Below are 23,598 nucleotides of genomic sequence, written 5' to 3'. Positions count from 1 at the left end.
AGAATGAGAGGGGATCTCATTGAAACTTACAAAATTCTGACAGGACTAGACAGACTAGATGCAGGAAGGATGTTCCCGATGGTCAGGGAGTCCAGAGCCAGGGGTCACAGTCTAAGGATAAGGGGTAAGCCATTTAGGACTGAGATGAGGAGGAATTTCTTCGCCCAGAGAGTGGTGAACCTGTGGAATTCTCTACCACAGAAGGCAGTTGAGGCCAATTCATTAAATATATTCAAGAAGGAGTTGGATATATTTCTTAAGGCTAAAGGGATCAAGGGGTATGGGGAGAAAGCAGGGACAGGGTACTGAATTTGGATGATCAGCCATGATCGCATTGAATGGCGGAGCAGGCTCGAGGGGCCGAATGGCCTACTCCTGCTCCTATCTTCTATGTTTCTATGTTTAAGAGGCTCCCATCAAAAGGGACACGACCTACCGTTCTGCTCAATCACCGTCTGAATCTGCTTGCTTGGTTCTGAAAGGAAAAGAAAGATGTGTCAGCCCCATTGGCTTTTTAACGCTCCCTTCCTCACGGGCGCAGTGAGGCTCCCCGTCCTTCACAGACGCTGCGCGCAGACCTCGGTTCGAGAACACGGTACGAGGGAGCGAGTGCCATGTTCGGGAGGCCGGGCTATCGGCCGCCCAGCAGGCCAAAGCTGGGGGACGGGGAGTGCGGGGCGGGGGGTGGGGAGTGCGGGGCTGGCGGGGGGGCGAGGTCCTGGTGAGCTTGGGTCGGCAGTGAGCTGGAGGATTGTTCTGGGGACAGGAGTAGCATTTCTGCTCGTGCTGGCCTCAAAGACCATCGAATGGTACAGCGCAGGAGGAGGCCATTCGGCCCATCGTGCCTGTGCCGGCTCTTTGAAAGAGCTCTCCAATTAGTCCCGCTCCCCCCTCCTCTTTCTCCGTAACCCTGCAAATCTTTCCTTTTCCAAGTATTTATCCAATTCCAAGATGGCCTCCATTGGTCCCTTTAACGACCTTGGGGTAGGCAGCGATGGAACGTAGGACCGAACACTTTAACATTCTGAATGGTTCCTGTTATTCTCACTGGGCTGTTTCAAGACTGATGCCCTGGTCTAAATCTCAGCCATACACCAATTAGTGAAATAAGATGTGATTGGTGGAATGCAATACACGCTACAGGCTTAGATACAAACTCAGGAACAATGCCTTGCGTAACAAGAACCCGTCAGCTGTCACAATCTGAAAAATGCGTTCGATTTGGGATTAACCTTAAGGAACCTAGGACCGTGAGGAGGCCATTCAGCCCCTCGGGCCTGTTCCGCCATTCAATTAGATATTGTCTGATCTGTATCTTAACTCCATCTACCTGCCTTGGTTCCGTATCCCTTAATAACCCTTTACCCAACACAAATCCATCAATCTCAGTTTTGAAATTTTCAATTGACCCTCAGCTTCAACAGCATTTCGGGGCAGAGAGTTCCGGATTTCCACCACCCTTTGTGTGAAGAAGTGCTTCCTGACATCACCCCTGAACGGCCTGGCTCTAATTTTAAGGTTCTGCCCCCTTGTTCTGGACTCCCCCCACCAGAGGAAATAGTTTCTCTCTCTACCCGATCAAAGGGCTTTGGAATCACATGGTTCTTTCCTGTCTCCTTTTGAATTAAATTGAGTTTACAGCACAGAAACTGGCCATTCGGCCCCACTGCTCCGTGCCGGTGTTTCTGCTCCACACCAGCCTCCTCCCACCCCTCTTCATCTCACCCCATCAACATATCCTTCTATTCCTTTCTCCCTCATGTGTTTATCCAGCTTCCCCTTAAATGCATCTAGACTGACGTAAGAAAACTACTAGGCACTTGGTCTAAGCATTAAACAAGGCTTTAATCAACTGTTTTACAACATGGAGGTCTAGTTCTGTCCTTCACAAGTTCCTGTTAAGAATGTCCTGCGCAAGCTGGGCCCGTGCCCGAGTATTTATACTCTCCCTGGACAGCGCCACCCGCAGGCCGCTCAGTTGATTCATAGAAACATAGAAACATAGAGATAGGAACAGGAGTAGGCCATTCGGCTCTTCGAGCCTGCTCCGCCATTCAATGAGATCATGGCTGATCTTCGTCTGAGATCATAGCTGATCTTACCAGTTCAGTACCCCGTCCCCGCCTTTTCTCCGTAACCCTTAATCCCCTTAGCCTTCAGAAATATATCCAATTCTCTCTTGAAAATATTTATTGAATTAGCCTTCACAGCCCTCTGTGGCAGGGAATTCCACAGGCTCACCACTCTTTGAGTGAAGAAATTCTTCCTCATCTCTGTTTTAAATGATTTGCCCGCTATTTTTAGACTGCGGCCCCTGGTTCTGTGCTCCCCGGCCATTGGAAACATTCTCTCTGAATTCAGCCTGTCCAGGCCTGCCATAATTTTATATGTTTCGATGAGATCCCCTCTCAATCTTCTAAACTCCAGTGAGTACAAGCCCAAACTATTTAATCTCTCTTCGTAGGTCATTCCCGCCATTCCAGGTATCAGCCTGGTGAATCGCCGTTGCACTCTTTCCATGGCAAGAACATCCTTCCGCAGATGGGGCGACCAAAACTGTACACAATACTCCAGATGCGGTCTCACCAGCACCTTGTACAGCTGTAGTAAGGTATCCCTATTCCTATACTCGAACCCCCTTGATATGAAAGCCAACATACCATTTGCCTTCTTAATCGCCTGTTGCACCTGCATGCTCTCCTTCAGTGACTGGTGCACAAGAACACCCAGGTCCCTCTGCACTTCCCCATCTCCCAATCTATTGCCATTTAGATAATAATCTACCCTCCTGTTTTTACCCCCAAAGTGGATAACCTCGCATTTATCCACATTATAGTGCATCTGCCACGTATCCGCCCATTCCCCCAACCTGTCCAAATCGCACTGTAGCCTCCTGACATCCTCATCAGAGCCCACCCCTCCTCCTAGTTTAGTGTCATCAGCGAATTTGGAAATATTGCATCCAATTCCCTGATCCAGATCATTTATATATATTGTGAACAGCTGGGGTCCCAGGACAGATCCTTGCGGCACCCCGCTGGTCACTGCCTGCCACTCCGAAAACGAGCCGTTTATTCCAACTCTCTGTTTTCTATCCGCCAGCCAGTTCTCTATCCACGTTAATACTTTGCCCCCAATCCCATGAGCCTTAATTTTGCATGATAATCTTTTGTGTGGAACCTTATCGAAGGCTTTCTGGAAGTCAAGGTACACCACATCCACTGGCTCTCCCCCATCTATTTTACCAGTTACTTCCTCAAAAAATTCCAGCAGATTAGTCAAACACGATTTAGCCTTTGTAAATCCATGTTGACTCTGTCCGATCCTTTCCCCATTTGTCAAGTGCTCCGCTATTTTATCCTTAATAATGGACTCTAGCATTTTGCCCACAACCGATGTAAGGCTTACTGGTCTATAATTCCCTGCTTTCTCTCTACCCCCCTTTTTAAATATTGGGGTAACATTAGCTACCCTCCAATCCACGGGTACTGTTCCCGAGTCAATGGAGTTCCGGAAGATGATCCTTAGAGCATCTGCTATCTCCAGGGCCACCTCCTTAAGTACCCTAGGATGTAGTTTATCAGGCCCCGGGGATTTGTCGGCCTTCAGTCCCCTCAACTTACCCAACACCATATCCCTAGAGATACTAATTTCTGTCAGCTCCTCCCTCTCATTAGTCCCTATGTTTGCCGATATTCCTGGGAGGTTATTTGTGTCCTCCTTTGTGAATACAGAACCAAAGTATGAGTTTAATTGGTCTGCCATTTCCTTATTCTCCATTATATATTCTCCCGAATCGGACTGCAAGGGACCGACTTGGGATTTTACCAGTCTTTTCCTCCTGATATACCGATAAAAGCTTTTGCAGTCTGTCTTTATGTTTGCTGCAAGTTTACTTTCGTATTCTATTTTCCCCTTCCTGATTAATCCCTTTGTCCTCTTTTGCTGTATCCTGTACTGCCCCCAATCTTCCGGTCTGGTGCTTTTTTTTGCCAGTTGATATGCCCTTTTTTTTGATTTTATGCTGTCCCTAATTTCCCTCGTTATCCACGGTTGAGTCACCTTTTTAGGTTTATTTTCATGCCAAACCGGTATAAACATGTTCTGGAATTCTTCCATTCTATCTTTGAATGCTTGCCATTGTCTATCCACTGTCAATCCCCCCAGAAACACCACCCAATCAATCTTACCCAATTCCCGTCTCATACCCTCGTAATTCCCTTTATTTAAGTTCTGGACCTTAGTCTCTGATTCAATTTCCTCACTCTCCATCTCGACTGAGAGCTCGATCATATTATGATCGCTCTGACCCAAGGGGCCTCGTACAAGAAGATTGCTGATAAGTCCCTTCTCATTGCACAATACCCAGTCTAAAATGGCCTGATCTCGAGTCGGCTCCTCGACATATTGGTCCAGATAACCGTCCCGAAAACATTCCAGGAATTCCTCCTCCTCAGAATCCATGTCATATACTATTCGCCTCAACCACTCCCTGTGGCAGCGAGTTCCACATTCTCACCACTCTCTGGGTGAAGAAGTTTCTCCTGAATTCCCGATTGGATTTATTAGTGACTATCTTATATTGGTGGCCCCTAGTTTTTGGACTCCCCCCCTCACAGTTGTCTCCTTCTGTCCTCTTGTGAAATATAATTATCGAATTCCACAGCAGATAATTTATTTTCCCACACAACTGAACTCATTTCACACGACAATGCTCACGGGCACAGCTTCGAGTCATTTTTTTCCTCAGTGCGATGAGTGCCATTTGCTGTCGTCAAATAAACTCCCTGACTGAATAATCCAGACGGCATTAAAGTCACCGAGGGGAAAAGGACAATTGTTTTCTCGATCTGTCCATGATGAGTATGTAACCTGAACGCTGCACAAAGTCATTACAATCATCAGAAAACTATTCCGACAAGTGACAACAGACGGCAATAATCAATTCCCCAGAACGGGTTTGCCAAGAAATTACTATGTTTGAATCAGGATTGCTGCAACATCCTAACCGCCCAGTCACAGGCCCAGCATAAAACTCAAAATATTTTAACTTCAGAATTCAATTTTGCAACTTGCTCGGGTGGGATTTGAACTCACGAGCTCTGGGTGACCAGTCCAGCCCCATAATCACTGCACTACTACACCCAGACAACCAGTGCGAGCAGGCAATCCAACTGTGGAAGGCATCACATAGGATCATAGAATCTCACAGCACAGAGGGAGGCCATTCGGCCCATCGTGCCTGTGACGGCTCTTTGAACGAGCTCTCCAATTAGTCCCACTGCCCCACCCTGCTCTTTCACCGTATCCCTGCAAATATTTCCACTTCAAGCCGGGAGCGATAGCATAGTGGTTATGTTACTGGACTAATAGTCCGCAGAGGTGTGACGGCAGACCCACAGCAATGTGGTTGACTCTTAACTGACCCTCTGAAATGGCCCAGCGAGACCCTCAGTTGTACCAAACCGCTACGACAAAGTCAGCACTGTGGGAGTATCTTTGCAACAGGGTGGCTCACCACCACCTTCTCCAGGGCAACTAGGGATGGGCAATAAATGCTGGCCTTGCCAACGACGCCCAGATCCCAGGAACACCTAATTAAAAAAATATATTTATCAAATTCCCCCTTTGAAAGTTACTATTGAATCCGGTTCCACCGCCCTTTCAGGCAGCGCGTTCCAGATCACAACAACTCGCTGCGTAAACAAAGTCGCCTCTGGTTCTTTTGCCAATTCCCTTCAATCTGTGTCCTCTGGTTACCGACCCTCCTGCCAGTGGAAACAGTTTCTCCTTATTTACTCGATCAAAACCCTTCATGATTTTGAACACCTCTATCAAATCTCCTCTTAACCTTCACTGCTCTAAGGATACATAGATACATAGAGATAGGAACAGGAGTAGGCCATTCGGCCCTTCGAGCCTGCTCCGCCATTCAATGAGATCATGGCTGATCTTACCAGTTCAGTACCCCGTCCCCGCCTTTTCTCCGTAACCCTTAATCCCCTTAGCCTTCAGAAATATATCCAATTCTCTCTTGAAAATATTTATTGAATTAGCCTTCGCAGCCCTCTGTGGCAGGGAATTCCACAGGCTCACCACTCTTTGAGTGAAGAAATTCTTCCTCATCTCTGTTTTAAATGATTTGCCCGCTATTTTTAGACTGTGGCCCCTGGTTCTGTGCTCCCCGGCCATTGGAAACATTCTCTCTGAATTCAGCCTGTCCAGGCCTGCCATAATTTTATATGTTTCGATGAGATCCCCTCTCAATCTTCTAAACTCCAGTGAGTACAAGCCCAAACTATTTAATCTCTCTTCGTAGGTCATTCCCGCCATTCCAGGTATCAGCCTGGTGAATCGCCGTTGCACTCTTTCCATGGCAAGAACATCCTTCCGCAGATGGGGCGACCAAAACTGTACACAATACTCCAGATGCGGTCTCACCAGCACCTTGTACAGCTGTAGTAAGGTATCCCTATTCCTATACTCGAACCCCCTTGATATGAAGGCCAACATACCATTTGCCTTCTTAATCGCCTGTTGCACCTGCATGCTCTCCTTCAGTGACTGGTGCACAAGAACACCCAGGTCCCTCTGCACTTCCCCATCTCCCAATCTATTGCCATTTAGATAATAATCTACCCTCCTGTTTTTACCCCCAAAGTGGATAACCTCGCATTTATCCACATTATAGTGCATCTGCCACGTATCCGCCCATTCCCCCAACCTGTCCAAATCGCACTGTAGCCTCCTGACATCCTCATCAGAGCCCACCCCTCCTCCTAGTTTAGTGTCGTCAGCGAATTTGGAAATATTGCATCCAATTCCCTGATCCAGATCATTTATATATATTGTGAACAGCTGGGGTCCCAGGACAGATCCTTGCGGCACCCCGCTGGTCACTGCCTGCCACTCCGAAAACGAGCCGTTTATTCCAACTCTCTGTTTTCTATCCGCCAGCCAGTTCTCTATCCACGTTAATACTTTGCCCCCAATTCCATGAGCCTTAATTTTGCATGATAATCTTTTGTGTGGAACCTTATCGAATGCTTTCTGGAAGTCAAGGTACACCACATCCACTGGCTCTCCCCCATCTATTTTACCAGTTACTTCCTCAAAAAATTCCAGCAGATTAGTCAAACACGATTTACCCTTTGTAAATCCATGTTGACTCTGTCCGATCCTTTCCCCATTTGTCAAGTGCTCCGCTATTTTATCCTTAATAATGGACTCCAGCATTTTGCCCACAACCGATGTAAGGCTTACTGGTCTATAATTCCCTGCTTTCTCTCTACCCCCCTTTTTAAATATTGGGGTAACATTAGCTACCCTCCAATCCACGGGCACTGTTCCCGAGTCAATGGAGTTCCGGAAGATGATCCTTAGAGCATCTGCTATCTCCAGGGCCACCTCCTTAAGTACCCTAGGATGTAGTTTATCAGGCCCCGGGGATTTGTCGGCCTTCAGTCCCCTCAACTTACCCAACACCATATCCCTAGAGATACTAATTTCTGTCAGCTCCTCCCTCTCATTAGTCCCCATGTTTGCCGATATTCCTGGGAGGTTATTTGTGTCCTCCTTTGTGAATACAGAACCAAAGTATGAGTTTAATTGGTCTGCCATTTCCTTATTCTCCATTATATATTCTCCCGAATCGGACTGCAAGGGACCGACTTGGGATTTTACCAGTCTTTTCCTCCTGATATACCGATAAAAGCTTTTGCAGTCTGTCTTTATGTTTGCTGCAAGTTTACTTTCGTATTCTATTTTCCCCTTCCTGATTAATCCCTTTGTCCTCTTTTGCTGTATCCTGTACTGCCCCCAATCTTCCGGTCTGGTGCTTTTTTTTGCCAGTTGATATGCTTCTCCAGTCTCTCCACTTAACTGAAGGCCCTCATCCCTGGTACCATTCCATTCGCCCATCACCCCCCGTGCTCGCTGACCTACACTGGCTCCCGGTCCGGCAACGCCTCGGTTTTAAAAGTCTCACCCTGGTGTTCAAATCCCTCCATGGCATCCTCGCCCCCCTCCCAATCTCTGTAACCTCCTCCCGCCCTACAACCCTCCGAGATCTCTGAGCTCCTCCAATTCTGGCCTCTTGCCCACCCCCCGATTTTCATCGCTCCACCATTGGCGGCCGTGCCTTCAGCTGCCTGGGCCCCGAGCTCTGGAATTCCCTCCCTAAACCTCTCCACCTCTCTCCTCCTTTAAGACGCTCCTTAAAACCGACCTCTTTGACCAAGCTTTTGGTCATCTGTCCTAATATCTCCTTGGCCTAGAAATTCGGTAGGCTTAGCGCTGCATTTGAGGCGCTAGAGGGCCTAGCGCCGGAGTTATGGCCAGTTGAGAAATTCCCTGGGGCCCTAAATCGGCGTTGCACCGGTAGCGCTGCGCCGGCACCGATGACGTCATCGGTGTGCGCAGCGTCCCGGTTGCCGTGGTAACCCGGCCCCAAGCCGAAATTCAGTTGCGCCCGCCTCGCCCGTGGCAGGCGCAACTAAGACTCTGGCAACAGAGTCTTCCCCCAGTGTGCGCCGGCGCATAAAGGTGGAGCGGCGGCCGGCCGCGTTCCCGGCGGCCGCCTGCCCGCACCTCCCTTCCCGGACTCCTGCATTCCCCCCCCGCGGCCCTGATCAGTGTCTCATGCGAGCCCGGCACTTCCCCAAGGTGCCGGGCTCAGATGTCGGGTCAATCCGCCGGACAGTTGTCGGCTGCAGGCAGCTCCTCCTTAACAGGAGGAGGAGGCCTGCAGTTCCCCCGCCTGCCGCACCGCATCGGGTGCCGCAGCGGGGGATTAGCGCCGGGAAACCCAAGTTCACGCCCGTTTTGAGGCGCTAAAGGAGGGTTTTAGCGCCCGCTGCCGTCTGGGCCCGGTGCACCCGAATTTTCGTTGCGCGCTGCCGCATTACCGCTGGCGCAAACCTTCTGGCGCTACAGCCCTGGCAAGACCAGAACCCAATTTCTAGGCCCTTATGTGGCTCGGTGTCAAATTTTGTTTGATAATCGCTCCTGTGAAGCACCTTGGGACGTTTTACTATGTTAAAGGCGCTAGATAAATGCAAGTTATTGTTGTTGTGGCTACCTACAGAGCCACGGCTGAGTCTGACTAACTAGTCTGACTAACTAGTATGCTTAACTCGTATTTTAACTCATATTTTAACTAGTATGACTAACTAGTATGATTAACTAGTATGACTAACTAGTATGACTAACCAGTATGATTAATTGCTATGTATAACTAGTACTTTAACTAGTATTTAACTAGTAGGATTAACTAGTATGACTAACTAGTAGGGGGTGCTGCTTCCCAAGGGCAAGGGGCGGCCGTGCCAGGGTGTAACCCGCAGTGTGTCCGAGAACGCCAGCTCTGCGCGATACCATCGGCAAGGGCAGATCACCCAAACCAACAGTCAAAAACAAACCAGCCCAAGAAGGGAGGAGCAGCTCAGGCTCTCGGCCCGCTGACTGGGAGTGAGCTAACTCACCAAAGGAGCTCAGCCCCAACCGAGAAGCCGAGGGGGGGAAGGGGGGCGGGTGACGGGGGGCGTTGACAAGCCCGTCGCGCTCAGAGACCAGCGCCTGCGAGACCAGCGCGGCACCAACTCACCGGACTGCCTCCTGCCCCTTCGGAATGTTAAAGGATTCTCCGCATTCAACAGGGGAAATATTTTCTTCGCCCTTTCCGGGGTGTATATCAATTCCGGGGGTTCTGCAACGAGAGGGGAAAATGGAATTAAAGACGTTCGCTCGTCCCCCAGGACGTGTCGGGTCTCCCACCCTGGATGGACGGATTCCGGGGGTTTTCATCATCTGACCTCCCGCCTCCCGCCTCCCGCCCACTCAAACTGCTTCTTTCACCAGCCCCACCTTCCAATATTAATATAATTAATAAACATGACAGTGTTTTTAATGCCGCCTATGAGTTTTTTTCTCCTGGGTTGCTGGTAGCAGAATCCGGGAGATTCATGATTAATTCCTGGAGACTTGGCAACCAACGGTGAATAATGCGATGAATTATTGTGAACATTTGATTTGTGCGGCTACGTAACCACAGCCGATTGCACCGCCCCCCCCCCCACACTTCACAAATGGAGGACAGAGAATTTCAACTCTTCGCTGTTTTTAGTGAGGGCAGACGGGGCTTCAATTAACGTCTCATCCGAATTAGGTCACCTCTGACAGTGCGGCGCTCCCTCAGTACTGCCCCTCCGACAGTGCGGCGCTCCCTCAGTACTGCCCCTCCGACAGTGCGGCGCTCCCTCAGTACTGCCCCTCCGACAGTGCGGCGCTCCCTCAGTACTGCCCCTCCGACAGTGCGGCGCTCCCTCAGTACTGCCCCTCCGACAGTGCAGCGCTCCCTCAGTACTGCGCCTCCGACAGTGCGGCGCTCCCTCAGTACTGCCCCTCCGACAGTGCGGCGCTCCCTCAGTACTGCCCCTCCGACAGTGCAGCGCTCCCTCAGTACTGCGCCTCCGACAGTGCGGCGCTCCCTCAGTACTGCCCCTCCGACAGTGCAGCACTCCCTCAGTACAGACCCTCCGACATTGCGGCGCTCCCTCAGTACTGCCCCTCCGACAGTGCAGCGCTCCCTCAGTACTGCCCCTCCGACAGTGCAGCGCTCCCTCAGTACTGCCCCTCCGACAGTGCGGCGCTCCCTCAGTACTGCCCCTCCGACAGTGCGGCGCTCCCTCAGTACAGACCCTCTGACATTGCGGCGCTCCCTCAGTACTGCCCCTCCGAGAGTGCAGCACTCCCTCAGTACTGCCCCTCTGACAGTGCGGCGCTCCCTCAGTACTGCCCCTCCGACAGTGCAGCGCTCCCTCAGTACTGCCCCTCCGACAGTGCGGCACTCCCTCAGTACTGCCCCTCCAACAGTGCGGTGCTCCCTCAGTACTGCCCCTCCAACAGTGCGGTGCTCCCTCAGTACTGCCCCTCTGACAGTGCAGCGCTCCCTCAGTACTGCCCCCTCCGACAGTGCGGCGCTCCCTCAGTACTGCCCCTCCGACAGTGCAGCACTCCCTCAGTACAGACCCTCCGACATTGCGGCGCTCCCTCAGTGCTGCCCCTCCGACAGTGCAGCGCTCCCTCAGTACTGCCCTTCCGACAGTGCGGCGCTCCCTCAGTACTGCCCCTCCGACAGTGCGGTGCTCCCTCAGTACAGACCCTCCGACATTGCGGCGCTCCCTCAGTACTGCCCCTCCGAGAGTGCAGCACTCCCTCAGTACTGCCCCTCTGACAGTGCGGCGCTCCCTCAGTACTGCCCCTCCGACAGTGCAGCGCTCCCTCAGTACTGCCCCTCCGACAGTGCAGCGCTCCCTCAGTACTGCCCCTCCGAGAGTGCAGCACTCCCTCAGTACTGCCCCTCTGACAGTGCAGCGCTCCCTCAGTACTGCCCCTCCAACAGTGCGGTGCTCCCTCAGTACTGCCCCTCCGACAGTGCAGCGCTCCCTCAGTACTGCCCCTCCGACAGTGCAGCACTCCCTCAGTACAGACCCTCCGACATTGCAGCGCTCCCTCAGTACTGCCCCTCCGACAGTGCAGCACTCGCTCAGTACTGCCCCTCCAACAGTGCGGCGTTCCCTCAGTACCGCCCCTCCGACAGTGCAGCGTTCGCTCAGTACTGCCCCTCCAACAGTGCAGCACTCCCTCAGTACTGCCCCTCCGACAGTGCAGCACTCCCTCAGTAATGCACTGGGAGTGTCAGCCTCGATTTTTGTGTTCAAGTCTCTGGAGTTGGGCTTGAACCCACGACCCTCTGACTCCGAGGTGAGAGTGCAGCCCACTGAGCCAAGGCTGACCCCTAAGATGTTTATCTTCCCACTCAAATCACGAACGCCCAGTGACGAGCCTGTCCCCGACACATGACAGGCAACACCTCTATTATTACTTGATAAACGTCTTCTGAAGTATTGGGACGTCGACACAACGGGAGCGACCAGGCCCCACAGTGACAGCGACAGTAAGGCCCATTGTGTAGGGAACCTGGAATCTCACCGGACTGTCTGCGGCCTCGCTGGTATCCCCGGGTATCGTCTAGACGGGGAGAGGGGAAGACTTTCTTCAAGGGCTCTGAGTTGAACTGAATCTCTGGCGCGTCTGAAAAAATAAGTTACATTACATTCCTGCAGTTACGAAAGAAAACAGGAGTAAAGTACAAAGGTCGTCTACAGCAAGTGTTTTTTTTTTGTTGTTTTTTAAATTCATTCCTGAGATCTGGGCGTCGCTGGCAAGGCCGGCATTTATTACCCATCCCTAATTGCCCCTTGAGAAGGTGGTGGTGAGCTGCCTTCTTGAACCGCTGCAGTCCGTGTGGTGAAGGTGCTCCCACAGTGCTGTTAGGGAGGGAGTTCCAGTATTTTGACCCAGCAACGATGAAGGAACAAGTGTGGATTAATTACGGAAAGCCAGCACAGATTTGTTAAAGAAAATCGTGTTTAACTTGATTGAGTTCTTTGATAAGGTACCAGTAAGGGTTGATGAGGGCAATGCAGTTGATGTGGTGTATATGGATTTCCAAAAGGTGTTTGATAAAGTGCCACATAATAGACTTGCCAGCAAAGTTGAAGCCCATGGAATAAAGGGGACAATGGCAGCATGGATACGGGATTGGCTAAGTGACAGGAAACAGGGAGTAGTGGTGAACGGTTGTTTATCGGACTGGAGGAAAGTACACAGTGGTGTTCCCCAGGGATCGGTACTCGGACCACTGCTGTTCTTGATATATATTAATGACTTGGGAGTACAGAGCACAATTTCAAAATTTTCAGAGGACACAAAACTTGGAAGTATAGTGAACAGTGAGGAGGATAGTGATAGACTTCAAGAGGACATAGACAGGCTGGTGGAATGGATGGACACGTGGCAGATGAAATTTAACACAGAAAAATGTGAAGTGAGACATTTTGGTAGAAACAATGAGGAGAGGCAATATAAACTAAATGGTACAATCCTAAAGTGGGTGCATGAACAGAGAGACCTGGGGGTATATGTGCACAAATCGTTGAAGGTGGCAGGGCAGGTTGAGAAAGCGGTTAAAAAAGCTTACGGGATCCTGGGCTTCATAAATCGAGGTATACAGTACAAAAGCAAAGAAGTTATGATGAACCTTTATAAAACACTGGTTCAGTCTCAACTGGAGTATTGTGTCCAATTCTGGGCACCGCACTTTAGGAAGGATGTGAAGGCCTTAGAGAGGGTGCAGAAAAGATTTAGGACAATGATTCCAGGGATGAGGGACTTCAGTTACGTGGATAGACTGGAGAAGCTGGGGTCGTTCTCCTTGGAGCAGAGAAGATTGAGGCGAGATTTGATCGAGGTGTTCAAAATCATGAGGGGTCTGGACAGAGTAGATAGAGAAAAACTGTTCCCATTGGCGAAGGGTCGGGAACCAGAGGACACAGATTTAAGGTGATTGGCAGAAGAACCAAAGGCGACATGAGGAAAAACTTTTTTACGCAGCGAGTGGTTAGGATCGGGAATTCACCGCCTGAGAGGGTGGTGGAGGCAGATTCAATCGTGGCTTTCAAAAGGGAGTTGGATAAGTACCCGAAGGAAAAAAAATTGCGGGGCTCCGGGGAAAGGGCGGGGGAGCGGGACTAGCAGAAGTGCTCTTGCAGAAAGCTGGCACGGGCTCGATGGGCCGAATGGCCTCCTTCTGTGCTGTAACCGTCCTATGATTCTATGAACGGCCGATATATTTCCAAGTCGGGATGGTGTGTGACTTGGAGGGGAACTTGGAGGTGGTGGTGTTCCCATGCGCCTGCTGCCCTTGTCGTTCTAGGTGGAAGAGGTCGCAGGTTTGGGAGGTGCTGCTGAAGAAGCCTTGGCGAGTTGCTGCAGTGCATCTTGTAGATGGTACACACTGCAGCCACGGTGCGCCGGTGGTGGAGGGAGTGAATGTTTAAGGTGGTGGATGGGGCGCCAATCAAGCGGGCTGCTTTGTCCTGGATGGTGTCGAGCTTCTCGAGTGTTGTTGGAGCTGCACTCATCCAGGCAAGTGGAGAGTATTCCATCACACTCCTGACTTGTGCCTTGTAGATGGTGGAAAGGCTTTGGGGAGTCAGGAGGTGAGACACTCGCCGCAGAATACCCAGCCTCTGACCTGCTCTTGTTGCCACAGTATTTGGTCCAGTTAAGTTTCTGGTCAATGGTGACCCCCGGGATGTTGATGGTGGGGATTCGGCGATGGTCATGCCATTGAATGTCAAGGGGAGGTGGTTAGACTCTCGCTTGTTGGAGATAGTCATTGCCTGGCACTTCTGTGGTGCGAATGTTACCTGCCACTTATCAGCCCAAGCCTGAACGTCGTCCAGGTCTTGCTGCATGTGGGCATGGACTGCTTCATTATCTGAGGAGTTGCGAATGGCACTGAACATTGTGCAATCATCAGTGAACATCCCCATTTCTGATCCTATGTTGGAGGGAAGGTCATTGATGAAGCATCTGAAGCTGGCTGGACTTGAACACTGCCCTGAGGAACTCCTGCAGCGATGTCCTGGGGCTGAGGTGATCGGCCTCCAACAATCACAGTCATCTTCCTTGTTGCTAGGTATGACTCCAGCCAGTGCAGGGTTTCCCCCTCCGCCCCCCCGATTCCCATTGACTTCAGTTTTTCTAGGGCTCCTTGATGCCACACTCGGTCAAATGCTACCATGATGTCAAGGGCAGTCACTCTCACTTCACCTCAGGAATTCAGCTCTTTGTGTGTCTAAGGTAAGTGCGCCAATAGTAACTGCTACAATTGAATCACTAACATGTTGGGAGACTAGACACAGCACACAAGGGAGTAAGGATGCATATACTCACAGTGAGAATGGTTTTCCAGCAGTACTTGTTTTGCCTGTAAATATAAATAAGACAAAGAGAAATCAGTCAATACTGGGGGAGAAATTCCCCACAGGATCTGAGGAACTGCTTTCAACAGCAGAGTCAATGCAGAGAGGACCCTCCACTAACTAGCAATAGATCTGGTCAAATCTGCGGCCCCCCTCCACCCGCCCCCGGTACACCATCACCCCCGTCTCCCGAGGGTGCTGATTCATTCGAGCATCAATGCGGCACTCTCACCGCGCAGTCAGCAGACCGTGGGTTCAAGTCCCACTCCAGAGATTTGAGCACAAAAATCTAGGCTGACACTCCCAGTGCAGTGCTGAGCGAGCGCCGCACTGTCGGAGGGGCAGTGCTGAGGGAGCGCTGCACTGTCGGAGGGGCAGTACTGAGGGAGCGCTGCACTGTCGGAGGGGCAGTACTGAGGGAGCGCTGCACTGTCGGAGGGGCAGTACTGAGGGAGCGCTGCACTGTCGGAGGGGCAGTACTGAGGGAGCGCCGCACTGTCGGAGGGGCAGTGCTGAGGGAGCGCTGCACTGTCGGAGGGGCAGTACTGAGGGAGCGCCGCACTGTCGGAGGGGCAGTGCTGAGGGAGCGCTGCACTGTCGGAGGGGCAGTACTGAGGGAGTGCCGCACTGTCGGAGGGGCAGTACTGAGGGAGCACCGCACTGTCGGAGGGGCAGTACTGGGGGAGCGCTGCACTGTCGGAGGGGCAGTACTGAGGGAGCGCCGCACTGTCGGAGGGGCAGTACTGAGGGAGCGCTGCACTGTCGGAGGGGCAGTACTGAGGGAGTGCTGCACTGTCGGAGAGGCAGTACTGAGGGAGCACCGCACTGTTGGAGGGGCAGTGCTGAGGGAGCGCTGCACTGTCGGAGGGGCAGTACTGAGGGAATGCTGCACTGTCAGAGGGGCAGTACTGAGGGAGCGCCGCACTGTCGGAGGGGTAGTACTGAGGGAGCGCTGCACTGTCGGAGGGGCAGTACTGAGGGAGCGCCGCACTGTCGGAGAGACAGTACTGAGGGAGCGCCGCACTGTCAGAGGGTCAGTACTGAGGGAGCGCCGCACTGTCGGAGGGGCAGTACTGAGGGAGCGCCGCACTGTCGGAGGGGCAGTACTGAGGGAGCGCCGCACTGTTGGAGGAGCAGTACTGAGGGAGCGCCGCACTGTCGGAGGGGCAGTACTGAGGGAACGCCGCACTGTCGGAGGGGCAGTACTGAGGGAGCGCTGGACTGTCGGAGGTGCCGTCTTTTGGATGAGACGTTAAACCGAGGCCACGTCTGCCCTCTCAGGTGGATGTAAAAGATCCCATGGCACTATTTTGAAGAAGAGCAGGGGGAATTCTCCCCGGTGTCCTGGCCCAGTATTTATCCCTCAATCAACATCACTAAAACAGATTATCTGTCTGGTCATTTATCACATCGCTGTTTGTGGGATCTTGCTGTGCGCAAATTGGCTGCTGCGTTTCCCACATTACAACAGTGACTACACTTCAAAAAGTACTTCATTGGCTGTAAAGCGCTTTGGGACGTCCGCAGGTGGTGAAAGGCGCTATAGAAATGCGAGTCTTTTTCCAGTTTCCGGTGTGCGGGAGATGAGGAGTCTTGTGGCGCACTGCTGCCCTCTGCTGGTAGATTCAATAGTGCGCCCCACATTCTCAGCTGGCACCTCGTGCCCACAGCTTCTAAAGTGCCTATTGCGAGGTGCTTGGCTGCATAAAGAGGGCAGTGCGGAGTGACGTGACGCCTGTTGAGTTCGCATTGCCATCCACCTCTGCCAGGCCCCTCCCCAGCTCTCCCGAGGGCCGTGCTGCAGTTCCACGGGCACTGGCTCCTCTCCCCGAGTTTCAGGAAGCCATCCTTTGGGAACCCTGGTTTTTTTCCCTCTCTCTCTCTCGCCCGGAGACATTGAGGCCAATTCTAGCTCTGGCATCAACCCTGGGGCCTACCTGGTGTGTGTGGAGCCAATTCGACACCAAGTCCTCGGCAGCAAGAGGAAAGAAATCGCATTTCTCCAGCGCCTTTCACCACCTCAGGACGTCCCAAAGCGCTTTACAGACAATGAAGTGCTTTTTGAAGTGTAGTCACTGTGGCAATGTAGGAAGCGTGGCAGCCAATTTGTGCACAGCAAGATCCCACAAACAGCAATGTGATAATGACCAGATCATTTGTTTTAGTGATGTTGGTTGAGGGATAAATATTGGCCCCAGGACACCGGGGAGAACTCCCCTGCTCTTCTTCAAATGGTGCCCCTGGGATCTTTTACATCCACCTGAGAGAGCAGACGGGGCCTCAGTTTAACGTCTCATCCGAAAGACGGCACCTCCGACAGTGCAGCACTCCCTCAGCACTGCACTGGGAGCGTCAGCCTGGATTTTGTGCTCAAGTCTCTGGAGCGGGACTTGAACCCACGACCTTCTGACTCAGAGGCGAGGGTGCTGCCCACTGAGTCACGGCCAAAGCAAATGACACTAATGTTCTATAACAAACGCGCTGCTAAAGTTTGTGCTGCGGTGTGATTGGATCGCAGTGACCAGCATCTTTGAAATGACCTTTTGGTCTTAGCGATCATTCAGTGAATTGACAATACTCCTGTGACTCTCAGTCCCACACACAGATACACTCACAGACAATTCACACATAGACACAATCCCGCACACACACACACACATGGATATTAAGGGAATCAAGGGATAGGAGGATAATGCAACAAAGTGGAGTTGAGGTTGAAGATCAGCCATCCCACACACACACGGAGCAGGCGTGAAGGGCCAAATAGCTGACTCCAGCTCCTATTCCTTATCCTGCACTCACACTCACTCACACTAACACACACACACACACTCACACACTCACACACACACTCACACTAACACACACTCACACCCTCACACACACACACTCACACTCACACTCACACACACACTAACACACCCACACACTCACACTCACACTAACACACACTCACACACTCACACACCCACACACTCACACTCACACACTCACACTAACACACACTCACGCACCCACACACACACTCACACACACTCACACACACACTCACACACACACCCACACACACACTAACACACCCACACACTCACACACACACTCACACTAACACACACTCACACACTCACACACCCACACACTCACACTCACACTCACACACACTAACACACACTCACACACCCACACACACACTCACACACACTCACACTCACACACACCCTCACACACACTCACACACTCACACACACACACACCCACACACTCACACACACACTCACACTCACTCACACACACTCACACACACACACACTCACACTCACACACACTCACACTCACACACACACACACTCACACTCACACACTCACTCACACACCCACACACTCACACTCACACACTCACTCACACTCACACACTCACACCCACACACTCACACACACACTCACTCACACTAACACACACTCACACACACTCACACCCACACACACACTCACACACACACTCACACACTCACTCACACACACACTCACTCACTCACACACACTCACACACACACACACTCACACACTCACACACACACACACTCACACCCTCACACACACACACTCACACTCACACACTCACACTCACACACACACTAACACACCCACACACTCACACTCACACTCACACTAACACACACTCACACACTCACACACCCACACACTCACACACTCACACTAACACACACTCACGCACCCACACACACACTCACACACACTCACACACACACTCACACACACACCCACACACACACTAACACACCCACACACACACTCACACTAACACACACTCACACACTCACACACCCACACACTCACACTCACACTCACACACACACACACTAACACACACTCACACACCCACACACACACTCACACACACTCACACACACCCTCACACTCACACACACTCACACACTCACACACACACACACCCACACACTCACACACACACTCACACTCACTCACACACACTCACACACACACACACTCACACTCACACACACTCACACTCACACACACACACACTCACACTCACACACTCACTCACACACCCACACACTCACACTCACACTCACACACTCACTCACACTCACACACTCACACCCACACACACACTCACTCACACTCACACACTCACACTCACACACACACCCACACTCACACCCACACACACACTCACTCACACACACACTCACACACACACTCACACACTGACGGTCAGGCCTGTGCGGACCTTCTGTGGGATGGATGCCGGGTGATTCTCTATGATCAGGCGTTTCAGATAATGGATCCATAGTCTCTTCTCCTCTTGGTTCTTAGCCTAGGGAAACAAACCAATCAGCGTCACTCTTATTACAAGCGGGTAAATAAGCAGCAATTGGACGTCTTAACGGAAAACTGCCGTCAATAACATGAGTGGTGATTGGAGGAGGCCCAGGTCCAGCACGGCAAAGCCAGCCTGAGATAGTGATCCACCAATCGACCGAGTGATCAACTGATCCACTGAGCGATCCACTGAAACCGAGCCACCGAGTGATCCACGGAGTGATCCACTAACACTGAGCCACTGAGTGATCCACAGAGTGATCCACTGACCAAGCCAACAAGTGATCCACGGAGTGATCCACTGGCACAGAGCCACCGAGTGATCCACTGACACTGAGCCACCAAGTGATCTCTGAAGCCACCAAGTGATCCACTGAGCGAGCCACTGACACTGAGCCACTGAGTGATCCACTGAGCCACTGAGTGAGCCAGTGAGTGATCCAGAGTAATCTGCCAAGTGATTCACTGTCATTGAACCACCGAGTGATCCACTGACACCGAACCACTGAGTGATCCACTGAGCCAATGTAAACAGCCCAATGTAGGCTGGCTTAGTGATAGGCCTTAACAACCACACACAGGCCTCAGCCGCCTGTCTATAATGCAGACCGGGGTGAACCCTGACCCTGAGCCTATAACGCGGAGCACTGACCTGGAGCGTGTGCTGCTGTTTAGGGATGGTCGAGTCCGTCACTCGAAAACTCAGCGGATCCTTTAGGTTCTCCGATAACATCAGGTTGCAGCACTGCAGAGAAAGACAGACTTGCATTTCTATAGCGTCTTTCACATCCTCAGGACGTCTCAAAGCGCTTTACAGCCAATGAAGTACTTTTTGAAGTGTAGTCACTGTTGTAATGTAGGAAACGCAGCAGCCAATTTGCGCACAGCAAGCTCCCACAAACAGCAATGTGATAATGACCGGATCATCTGTTTTAGTGATGTTGATTGAGGGATAAATATTGGCCCCAGGACACCGGGGAGAACTCCCCCTGCTCTTCTTCAAAATAATGGCCGTGGGATCTTTTACATCCACCTGAGAGAGCAGACGGGGCCTCGGTTTAACATCTCATCCGAAAGACAGCACCTCCGACAGTGCAGCACTCCCTCAGTACTGCACTGGAGAGAAATTACTGTGGGCTGAAAACCTGCTTTAAAGTCACGGAGTGAGGAACTGAACCGACTGGAGGCAAAGTGCGAGTCCTTAAAATTCTGATCTCGGTTTAGAAATACTACGAACTCTGGAAAACCCCTCTCTGACCCCGCCTCAGGCAATCCACGATTCCTTTTCCGGTTTCCCCGGCCTCCCCCTCGCCCCTCCCCCACTGCTCTCAGTCAGGACGGATCCTGGGGATTTCTTTTGGCGGCCCCTCGCTGGGCTTTTACATTCGGTTCATCGGAGGGAGATGGGGCGGGAAGCGATTGAGGAGCCCTCGCCATTCGGAGTTAATCGAGTTCCCCTCCCTGATACCGCACCCCCCCCCTCCCCGCCAGCCCCGCACAGTCGGACACTCACAAAGATGTGCATGCTGTAAGTGTACTGGTCCGCTCGCGTCTTGGTGATCAGCAGCATCTTATCAAACAGGAACAAAGTGCGTTCCTTCTTGGCTCTCTGAACACGGAACGTGCCTTCCACGACCAGCTCTCCGAAGGCAATCAGATCGGGGCCCTTCCAGTTCAGCAGCGAGTTCTGGATCTCCTGTGAAAGAACGGCAAAAAACAGACACATCAGCTCAGCGACCCAGGCGATGTAAACACTTCCACAAACAGGCGGTGGTTTCCAAAACCCTTCCTGCCTCGTTCAGGCCTCTCACCGCTGCCACTCCCGAACCAGCCACTAGGAGATGCACAAGGCCAAGAATCGGCACCAATAAAGTAAGAAAGACTTGCATTTCTATAGCGCCTTCCACAGCCTCAGGACGTCTCAAAGCTCTTTACAGCCAATGAAGTACTTTTTGAAGTGGAGTCACCGTTGTAATGTAGGAAATGCAGCAGCCAATTTGCGCACAGCATGCTCCCACAAACAGCAAACTGATAATGACCAGATAATCTGTTTTTAGTGATGTTGGTTGAGGGATAAATATTGACCCCAGGACACCGGGGAGAACTCCCCCCTGCTCTTCTTCGAAATAGTGGCCGTGGGATCTTTTACGTCCACCTGAGAGAGCAGACGGGGCCTCAGCTTAACGTCTCAACCGAAAGACGGCACCTCCGACAGTGCGGTGCTCCCTCAGTACTGCCCCTCTGACAGTGCGGCTCTCCCTCAGTACTGCCCCTCCGACAGTGCGGCGCTCCCTCAGTACTGCCCCTCCGACAGTGCAGCCCTCCCTCAGTACTGCCCCTCCGACAGTACAGTGCTCCCTCAGTACTGCCCCTCTGACAGTGCGGCACTCCCTCAGTACTGCCCTTCCGACAGTGCAGCGCTCCCTCAGTACTGCCCCTCTGACAGTGCCGCACTCCCTCAGTACTGCCCCTCCGACAGTCTGGCACTCCCTCAGTACTGCCCCTCCGACAGTGCGGCGCTCCCTCAGTACTGCCCCTCCGACAGTGCGGCTCTCCCTCAGTACAGCCCCTCCCGACAGTCTGGCACTCCCTCAGTACTGCCCCTCCGACAGTGCAGAGCTCCCTCAGTACTGCCCCTCTGACAGTGCGGCACTCCCTCAGTACTGCCCTTCCGACAGTGCAGCCCTCCCTCGGTACTGCCCCTCTGACAGTGCAGCGCTCCCTCAGTACTGCCCCTCCGACAGTGCAGCGCTCCCTCAGTGCTGCCCCTCCGACAGTACAGTGCTCCCTCAGTACTGCCCCTCTGACAGTGCGGCACTCCCTCAGTACTGCCCCTCCGACAGTGCAGCGCTCCCTCAGTACTGCCCCTCCGACAGTGCAGAGCTCCCTCAGTACTGCCCCTCTGACAGTGCGGCACTCCCTCAGTACTGCCCTTCCGACAGTGCAGCCCTCCCTCGGTACTGCCCCTCTGACAGTGCAGCGCTCCCTCAGTACTGCCCCTCCGACAGTGCAGCGCTCCCTCAGTGCTGCCCCTCCGACAGTACAGTGCTCCCTCAGTACTGCCCCTCTGACAGTGAGGCACTCCCTCAGTACTGCCCCTCCGACAGTGCAGCGCTCCCTCAGTACTGCCCCTCCGACAGTGCGGCACTCCCTCAGTACTGCCCCTCCGACAGTGCAACGCTCCCTCAGTACTGCCCCTCCAACAGTACGGCTCTCCCTCAGTACTGCCCCTCCGACAGTGCGGCTCTCCCTCAGTACTGCGCTGGGAGTGTCGGCCTGGATTTTTGTTCTCGGGTCTCTGCAGTGGGACTGGAGCCCACAACCTTCTGACTCTGAGGTGAGAGTGCGACCCACTGAGCCAGGGCTGTGAACAGACAGCACAGGCCTAACAAACCCATCCCTTTCTCCTCGATCCAACCCAACTTACCTGCCTCTCATCGCTACTCAACCCCCTTCGCCTTCCCTGAACACTCCTAAACCCCTTTCGAAAGCCGGTCGCTTTTCCCCGCACCCGAGTGCCACAGAGATGTCTGGACAGGTGTGTTCACCCACAGAACGAGTGCTCTATCTCGCCTGGAGTTTCCCCAGGTGTGGTGTGGGGGGAAGAGGGGGGAGAGAGGAACAATGGCCACACACCACCACATAAAGGAATAGCGTCTACGCTCTTCGCCTCAGCCACTCACTGTGGCAGCGAGTTCCACATTCTCACCACGCTCTGGGGAAAGAATTATTTCAACTATTTGAATGAAAAGTTGATTTTCTTTTAGCGTGCAGGGTGCGTGGGGAAGGGCCCTTCGCCCTCATTACCTGGAGTCTCACCGCTTGTTCCTGTTTCCTCTTCATGTCGTTGATATACCAAGCCACGGCCGTCATGGTGATGATGGCCTCCTTCACCATCTCGTACCCCTCCGCACTTTTATCGAAGTGTTTGGCTAATTCCTGTGTCAAGAAACATCGGACGTTATCAAACCCGCAGTCACAACTCAAAGTCTCAATCCGTTGCCAGCGGCAACAGATCTGCTGGTTGGGCAGATTAGCCAAGCTGGTCTTGTTCTCCTCTGAGGCTGCCGTAGGAGCATAGGAACAGGAGGAGGCCATTCAGCCCCTCGAGCCTGTTCCACCATTCAATGAGATCATGGCTGATCTGTGTCTCAACTCCACCTACCCCACGACCTCCACCGCCTAGAAGGACAAGGGCAGCAGGCGCATGGGAACATCACCACCTCCAAGTTCCCCTCCAAGTCACACACCATCCTGACTTGGAAATATATCGGCCGATCCTTCATCGTCGCTGGGTCAAAATCCTGGAACTCCCTCCCTAACAGCACTGTGGGAGCACCTTCACCGCACGGACTGCAGCGGTTCAAGAAGGCGGCTCACCGCCACCTTCTCGAGGGCA

At 52.5% G+C, this 23,598-nt stretch overlaps 1 protein-coding gene across 1 annotated transcript in view; it reads right to left on the bottom strand.

Moving 5' to 3' along the window:
- Positions 1-297: 297 nt before the first annotated feature.
- LOC147096657 (pleckstrin homology domain-containing family G member 1-like) overlaps positions 298-23,598 on the bottom strand; it is a 170,983-nt gene continuing 147,682 nt past the window's right edge. Inside the window, exons 8-15 of the mRNA XM_085973212.1 lie at positions 23,007-23,138; positions 20,713-20,895; positions 19,852-19,944; positions 19,108-19,194; positions 14,803-14,836; positions 11,992-12,093; positions 9,605-9,706; positions 298-475 (exon numbers count right to left, since the gene is read on the bottom strand). Of these exons, the coding sequence (XP_085829338.1) occupies positions 417-475; positions 9,605-9,706; positions 11,992-12,093; positions 14,803-14,836; positions 19,108-19,194; positions 19,852-19,944; positions 20,713-20,895; positions 23,007-23,138 (792 nt within the window). The 3' untranslated portion in view covers positions 298-416. The remainder of the gene's footprint in view (positions 476-9,604; positions 9,707-11,991; positions 12,094-14,802; positions 14,837-19,107; positions 19,195-19,851; positions 19,945-20,712; positions 20,896-23,006; positions 23,139-23,598) is intronic.

This window comes from Somniosus microcephalus, chromosome 34 (assembly GCF_052327205.1).
Source record: "Somniosus microcephalus isolate GS21.2 chromosome 34, FLI_Smic_1.0, whole genome shotgun sequence".
Taxonomy (NCBI): Eukaryota; Metazoa; Chordata; class Chondrichthyes; order Squaliformes; family Somniosidae; genus Somniosus; species Somniosus microcephalus.
This window is presented reverse-complemented; position numbering and strand designations above follow the sequence as displayed.